General features: G+C 41.7%; 1 protein-coding gene across 2 annotated transcripts; it reads right to left on the minus strand.

Moving 5' to 3' along the window:
- Nucleotides 1-1018: 1018 nt before the first annotated feature.
- Nucleotides 1019-5650, minus strand: LOC118360815 (microtubule-associated protein RP/EB family member 1-like). 2 transcript variants are annotated; one of them, XM_035740250.2, is made up of 8 exons: nucleotides 5483-5650; nucleotides 4879-5012; nucleotides 3546-3691; nucleotides 3250-3442; nucleotides 2999-3046; nucleotides 2674-2786; nucleotides 2316-2468; nucleotides 1019-2186 (listed from the first exon to the last, which is right to left on the minus strand). In XM_035740250.2, exons 2-8 carry the CDS (start codon nucleotides 4997-4999, stop codon nucleotides 2130-2132), a joined length of 831 nt encoding a protein of 276 aa, XP_035596143.1. In that variant the 5' UTR covers nucleotides 5000-5012; nucleotides 5483-5650; the 3' UTR covers nucleotides 1019-2129. The 2 variants fall into 2 exon arrangements, with proteins under 2 accessions (XP_035596143.1, XP_035596144.1); XM_035740251.2 differs by lacking the exon at nucleotides 2999-3046.
- Between the last annotated feature and the right edge of the window lie 2486 nt (nucleotides 5651-8136).

Raw genomic sequence — 8136 nt, forward strand, 5'->3', positions numbered from 1 at the left:
GGTCTTCATAACATTGTATTCAGTGGTATCTAGAGGAAGTTTCTTTTTCAACAACAATTCAACCAAATTCTGACTACAGCAATCAAAATGTGGGGGATAAAAAAAAAAGTTGTTTTCCCAAGCTTTTTTCTGTTTATAAAAACACCCTACTCTTGATGGCCCAAAGATGACAGTCGGGAGACAGCAAGGAAGGGGAGACGGAGAAGTCCTTACTATTTGACACAATTGTTACACGAAAAAAAGTTGACCAGTTTTCCAAATCTGTTTTGCATCTTGACACACACTGAGAAGCTTCTGTATGAAGAGATGCAGGAAAACATGTCCAATGACCCAGTGAATAGCCTTGTAGACAAACAACCTCTGCAGTTACCCAAGGCCTGGGCCCCATACTGGGCCAAGCAGATGGAAGCAGAAACTGGATGCCAGATCAAAATGCAAGAATGGGGGTCAGTAAAGGACAACAGAATGAAGAGGCAAACCCAGCGTGAATGACAAGGCAGAACACGCCAGGGTCAGAACGAGGAAAGCGTTGGAGGTCAGGAGAATCCTGGTGCTTACAGCAGAGGGAACGAAAACATGAAGATGCCAATGGAGCTGGTGATTCTCAATGGAAAATACCAGAATCAAGACATGAATAGGTCCTCTGTCTCACAGTGGCCGCCACAAGGCAGGTTCTCCCTATTGCGGACCCCCAGAGACCAGGCAGGGAGCCCCATCAGGAACAGCATCCGGCCCATCCAAAGGGATGCCCTGTTGCTCAATGATGGCAGCATCAACACCACCCAAAAAAAAAAAAACACCCTGCTACCAACGTCTCTGCTTGGGTCCCCATCACGCAGTGGGGCTCTAGACCTTTATTGTTTTTATGGCCCTTTACTCTGGGTATGCTTACATTTAATGATCAGCCAATATCACTATTTCGTTTTTGATTTCTGCAGTTACTCTACCAAGGACCAACTGCCAATAGCAATGCAGAAGTCTGTCAGGACATTTTAATGGAGAAAGAAATCAAATTAGAAAAATTTATACATTTGAGTTTTTAATAACATAAAACTTGTCAAAACAAGTTATTTCTTCAACCTAAAAACATTTAATTTCTCCAATCAATACTTCATTTCTAAAGACAAGAGATGCTTATGGAAACCTTATATTGCTCCCAAGTTTAAAACAGACTCCCGAGGTCTAAAAGACAGCTCTCAGTTCCTCTGCTAAGAGCATATAGTTCTGCTCTTATTGTAGACTAGAAGGAAGTATTTCTTCAGTGTGGACAGGCAACCATACATCCGGTCTTAGCCTTACATGAGGAAGTAAATTAGAACATAGTTCAGTAGAGATGCTCGTCTCTAGTGTAAAACTAGCCTACATACAACACACAAATGTCAGAATGATTCTATAATTTAGCATTTAAGTAAAAAGTAAAGTATTTTATTTAAAGGTTATCAATAAAACATTACTTTTTTTACTTAAAAAAAGTAATGTGATGAATACCTCCCCAGATAAACAGGAAACTAAATACAAATGCTGATCGCCTAAACCACAAATTTGAACTCAAGTATAATGAATATGCGTAAACATACCATAAAAATTACAATAATTTCCATTGGCAGAGTAAACATATTCATACATCTTTAATAATTAATCATATTTGCAAATATATCAAAATCACCTAGTACAGTTTTGTTTAGGTCAATTGGAAATAAGGAATAGAAAGACCTGAACATATTTCAAAAGTAACAGGCCAAAGTTGAAAGGCACAGCAGAGGCCAGAATAAGAACAAGGCAGAAAAGAAACCAGAAAGGAATGGCCCTATTAGAATTTCATCCAGGGTTCTTCTTCTCTGGCAGCTGGATCAGCAGGCTCTCTGAAAAGTATTATGGTCCAAAAAACACTTGGACCAACAAAGACTTGGACCAAGGGGGCAGCCAGTGTATGATCCAAAGGCAACTTAATCCACAGTGGCAGTATGTGTGAGTAAGTGCATGTTCATTAGAGCACACGAGTGCGTATGAATGTACATTGCACATGCAAACGTGTGTTCACTAACCTGTGTGTGTGTGTGTGTGTGTGTGTGTGTGTGTGTGTGTGTGTGTGTGAGATTATGGCATGGACTAGAGTTGTCCATTTTTCATCAGAACTCTTCTGGTTCTTCTCCTTCAGCATCGGAATCAGGAATAACAAACCCCTCCTGTAAGCAGGAAACAATTTTTATTTAAATATTCAAATACAAAGCTAAAAATTATATGAAAATGAACACTGAGCCTCTCAGCTGTTTGTGTGTGTGTCAAAGAGAGTATTCTGGTGAGGTGTCACTCACATCAGTGGCATATAGAACATCCATAATCTTCTGCATAGTTGTATCTGCCTCTCCATCCACTTCTTGGCAGATGACCTCAATGGACCTCAGCTTTCCAAAATAAAAGTCTCTCTCTTTCTCCATGTCCTGGACAGTGGCTTTCAGGGAACTGACCTGAAGTGAGAGTAGCAGAGTGATAGAGTGATGATAGGAGAATGAATGGGCGGGGCTGTCATGATGTTCATGTTACAACTAAACAAGCTTCAATTTCAATAAACTATTCAACTAGCACACAAAAAGCCATACAGGAGATTGAGGGGAAATCTCACCATCTCATCAAAACAACTTATGTTAGCTTTGACACTCCGAAAGACCATACCTCTTGGGATAGCTCCTCCCTCTCCACATCCCCTGCTGCTCCGGGCCTACGCAAGGCACTCCCTGCTGACTTGGGCGGGGGTTTGGTCACTGTTGTTGTAGACCTCATGGGAGCTAGATCAAACACAAATCAGTTAAAAAAATAGAAGAGAATAATATAGCTGTGGACTGTGTATGCCCTCAACCTTAGACGCACAACTGCACATTAACATTAACACCTACTGACTCCAGTGTCTAGCCATACAGCAATATTCCTTTCCACAGTGACCATGACAGCCCACCATAGGTGCCCATTGGAGATCCGTTTGACCATTAAACCACCTTACCGACTCTTGCAGCTGGTTTGATAACAGGTGGGGAGCTGTGGGGCTGTACTGAAATAGAAATGCATACAGTATGCATTTACGGGTCCAAGCATCAAAGACACTGGATCAATATTTTTTTTGTTCCACCAGCTGACAGAGTAACTTGGATTATAACGTGACTTAGACCCCTCATTGCTGCTTGCAGCTATATTTTCAATTAGGTATTTAGAATACAATCAAAATGTTAGAAATTATAAATGCGTCTCCCTCACCAGTGCTGGGCTTCCTGGGCTTGGGTGCGACCTGTCCTGGGTTGGGAGTAGGAGCAGTGTCCTGGCCTTGGCGAGCACTGACTGGGTCATACTCCTTCCCATCATAGTTGGCATCAAATAATTTCTTGAACCACTGCACAAACTCAAAGTTGTCCTGGAACTTGCCTTTTATCAATTTATCAACAGGAATGATCTGGAAATATATTAAAAAGTGTCACAATCTCAATGGCTGAAATGTAGGAATAGCTGAATAGCCAACAGTACACAGAGGTAAAAAACAACAACTATGCACTCACCTTGTCAACCCCAATCTTCTTAAAACTGGTCTGTAGAAGTTTGAAGTTGTGGAGGAACTCAGTCTCTAGTTTGGCCTGGAATTTAACCTTCTTCAATGGTATGCATCCAGGGAAAAGCATGTCCATGAACTGACAGTAAGCAGCACCTGTGTGAATGTGATAACATAATTCCATTACCAGCTAATCAGGTTTCAACTTCTATAGGCTATAATACTCTGCTCCTGCCATTACCTTTCCCCAACCCACTGCAAGGTACACTACATGACCAAAAGTATGTGGACACCTGTTCATCGAACATCTTCCAAAATCACAGATATTAATATGGAGCTGGTCCCCCTTGCTGCTATAACAGCCTCCACTCATCTGGGAAGGCTTTCCACTAGATTTTGGAACATTGCTGCAGGGACTTGCTTCCATTCAGCCACAAGAGAGTACATTCCCCGTGACGGCCCAAGCTACTGTGGAGAGTACAATTTCCCTAGATGGTGAGTAGTTTCTAAAATGGTGGTATATTAAAATATAGGCCTATACATATATGGGGTATTGCACAGGAGGTTGATGAGGGAAGGACAGCTAATTATGGCTGGAATGGAGTGGTGTCAAACACATGGAAACCATGTATTTGATACCATTCCAGCCATTACTTTGAACCCATCCTCCCCAATTAAGGTGACACCAGCCACCTGTGGCCGATGGTGGTGTAGTTAGCGGCCAAGCAGGCTCAAACTTCCAGCGCATAACTAGCGGTCGAGCAGAGGGTCCATTGATAATACGGTACCACTACTTTCAACCAACCTTCACCTGGCGATACTGTCTTTGTTCTCGATTCTGAGGGCACCGGTGTCTTAAACTTCAGTTTCCAGTTGCAGGTGGAACTTTTTAAAAAAAATGAACATTCAGAAAGATTCAATTCACTTTTTCTATCAAGTGAGAAATGGCCTATCACATGTGTGCAAATATTTGTTTGGGTCAAGTGCTGTCATCTTGTTCGACATGCAGCTACCGCTGCTTTGCTTAGAAATGACAAGCTCCCGCAAAGATGGGAAATACGAGATGTCTGGTCGCCATGTCCGCTTATAACCTCACATGTAGCAAAAATACTACTTATACATTTTCTGAATATTCCGTTTTTTGAGTTCCACCTGCAACTGAAAACATGAATTTATAAATCACAGGTGCCTTCAGAATCTAAAACGAATGAAGTATCTCCAAGTAAAAGGTTGATCGAAAATAACCACACTTTGAATGAGCCATCGGATCAACAGCCATCACAAGCCAGTTAGCCATGCCAATGAACGTACTTCTGGTTTGACCCAGACGTCATCTTACTGACCTGAGCACAACTGCTCAATCTTGGAGTAGTTCATCTGTACAGACTCGTTGATCCAAGAAAGCATATCATGGCGACTAAGGTTGTCGCCGGTCACAGATGTAGAGTAAACGTTCACAGCCATCTTCTAACGTTAACTTGGTAAGGGAAGACATGAGAATGTAAGTTACGTTAAGGAAGGAGAGGAAGACATCTAACTTAATTATTTTACATTACCTAGAAACCCGTTACATTTTAGCTAAGACACGCACAACTATTTATGGATAACATTAGCTAGCTAGTCAAAGCTTTAGCTAACGTTACGCCCTGCTAAATTATCGGGTTAGCTAAACTAGCTATACTTATGTTAAACGAGTTGGCCATCGTTGACAGTGAGTTAAGTACGAGCGAACATTAGTTATAGCTATTATGTTAACACGTTATACCGCTAACGTTGGTATAAAAAAAAATCGAGTTTCATTTTAGCTAATCCGGAACTGTTAGCTACCGATACAACAGCTAGCTATCAAACACACCCATCATTCAACAACGACATCATCGCTAACGTTAGCTATCTAGCTAGTTTTACTGACCATTAACCATTTAAGACACATGCTTTTGAACTTACATTGTCTTAATTTTCCAACAGATAAATCAAATGACTCAAAAATACAAAAATGTTAAAATTTGTAGATACTTTCTCGCCGTTCCCCGGCGGCTTATTTCGTTAGTGTCTTGGCTCTTGCACAGTTGTGATGTAGCTAGCTCGCCTGAACATTGGAATATCTCAAATTGAACACCTCGCATCCTCGTCTCCTTCTCAAAACCCATTGGAGGAGAAGGTCGGAAGGGCGGTGCCTCTGGCTTTCTCCTCCAATGAGTTTGAGAGCCGAGAGAGGACGCGAGGAGGATACAAATGAGATCTTCCCCACGAACTCGTCTTATTCTTTAAAATGTATTAAGGGATCGCAACCATAGACTGTAAAAAGATCGCAACTAACTGAAAGGTGCATACACTGCCACCTATGGCACAGGAGTGTGAAACCAGTCACGGTACCACAGATGAAACAATGAGCCTGATATTTTACCTGCTTTATACATGTGAAGCATCTGATAGGGGTTTTATTCACTACCAAATGTGGTGATGAGAGGAAGCCCAGTGGCGGGTAGTTGGAGAAAATGGAGCAAGATGGATTTTAGCCGACATGACGCTCATTTTCTCATCGATTCAATATTTGATCTCCATACAGTTTTCTGTTTCCAAAACTAGAATCTGTAACAAACAGAGTGGAAGGGTTTGGTTGACTTTACCATTTGCCGAACAATTGCGTTGTTTAGAAGGAGCGCAAGGGCGAATTGAGTTCTTGCATACCCGCACTTCAGAGTAGGCGTTCCCTAACGGAAATATGCAAATAAATGCTAGAACACGAATAGCATCTCACTAGCTCGTGCTTGGCTCTGCCCACCTCCTCACTTGTTCTGCCCTCTATGATTAATTTGCTCCCATTGGAAAGGACAGGCTCTGGTCTATCTTGAGTTAGTTATACAAATCTTTGCCTATACTACTACTACAGGTAACTACCAAAATAACGGAAACACCAATAGTGTCTTAATAGGTCATTTGGCCACCACGAGCCGCAAGAATAGTGTCAGCAACGCTATTGGAGGGATGTGACACCATTCTTCCACAAGAAATTCCATAATTTGGTGTTTTGTTAATGGTGGTGGAAAAACTCTGTTTCAGGCGTCGTACCAGAAACTCCCCTAAGTGTTCAATTGGGTTGACACCTGGGGACTGAGAAGGCCATGGCAAATCGTGTTACATCAGCAAGTTGAGCAGTCTTCGTCACTGAAGCTCCTGCCAAATGTGTGCAAACAATCACCCCTCTTTCAAAAGTCACAGATCTCTTTTTCTAGCCTGGTAAACAAAATAATGGGCACACATTTTTTTTAAATGACCCTAAGCATGATGGGAGGTTAATTCCACACCTGTGTGCAAGCACCTGCTTTCAATATACCTTGTATCCCTCGTTTACTCAAGCGTTTCCTTTATTTGGGCAGTTACCTGTATATTCTATTTATTTTACCTTTATTTAACTAGGCAAGTAAGTTAAGAACAAATTCTTATTTTACAATGACGGCCTACCCCGGCTAAACCCTCCCCTAACCCGGACAACGCTGGGCCAATTGTGTGCTGCCCTATGGGACTCCCGATCACGGCCGGTTGTGATACAGCCCGGGATCAAACCAGGGTCTGTAGTCACACATCTAGCACTGAGATGCAGTGCCTTAGACCGCTGCGCCACTCAAAAGCCGAACTCTTAGCTACCTAACCCTGCATTTCTAATAAAATAAATCAAATCAAAGTTTATTTCTCACGTGCGCCGAATACAACAGGTGTAGGTAGACCTTACAGTGAAATGCTTACTTACTTACAGGTTCAAACCAATAGTGCAAAAAAGGTATTACGTGAACAATAGGTAGGTAAAGAAATAAAACAGTAAAAAGACAGGCTATATACAGACACTGGTTAGTCAGGCTGATTGAAGTAGTACAGTGGGGCAAAAAACTATTTAGTCAGCCACCAATTGTGCATGTTCTCCCACTTAAAAAGATGAGAGGCCTGTAATTTTCATCATAGGTACACTTCAACTATGACAGACAAAATGAGAAAAGAAATCCAGAAAATCACATTGTAGGATTTTTTATGAATTTATTTGCAAATTATGGGTGAACAGGGAGTACAGGAGGGGACTAAGCATGCACCCCTGGGAAGCTCCAGTGTTGTGCTCCATACAAACCTACCTACCCCCCCACACCCCCTCCCTTTATACATCATTCAGTTCACAATAGACTAATAATACATGCTCAACCGTTTCCTCTACCATAAACCCATCACACATTCCAGTACCATGTCAATTTCAAAGAAGAATTCAATCCCACATGCCCTAATAACATCCTACTCAACATAACTTCCTCCCTTCTGTTCCCATTACATGGCACTAGGTTACCGCCCATACAGATTTCCTTGTACTATAAAAATGTATCCCCTTAGAACTGGCATCCTATTGCCTCTGCCAGCAATCCAACCCAGTCTTTCAGATCAATGTTTTAACCTCTCCTCTACCAAGCTGCTCCTGCATATCCACTTTGTTAATTTACATTGCTTTCTTTTCAATTATACAGTATCTACTATAACATTTCCATTGACTCCTGTATGAGCAGAAATCCAACAAAACCTCTGTACCATTTCTTTGTAATTCTAACAAAATCGTAATTACT

Source organism: Oncorhynchus keta, chromosome 28 (genome assembly GCF_023373465.1).
Source record: "Oncorhynchus keta strain PuntledgeMale-10-30-2019 chromosome 28, Oket_V2, whole genome shotgun sequence".
NCBI classification, from domain to species: domain Eukaryota; kingdom Metazoa; phylum Chordata; class Actinopteri; order Salmoniformes; family Salmonidae; genus Oncorhynchus; species Oncorhynchus keta.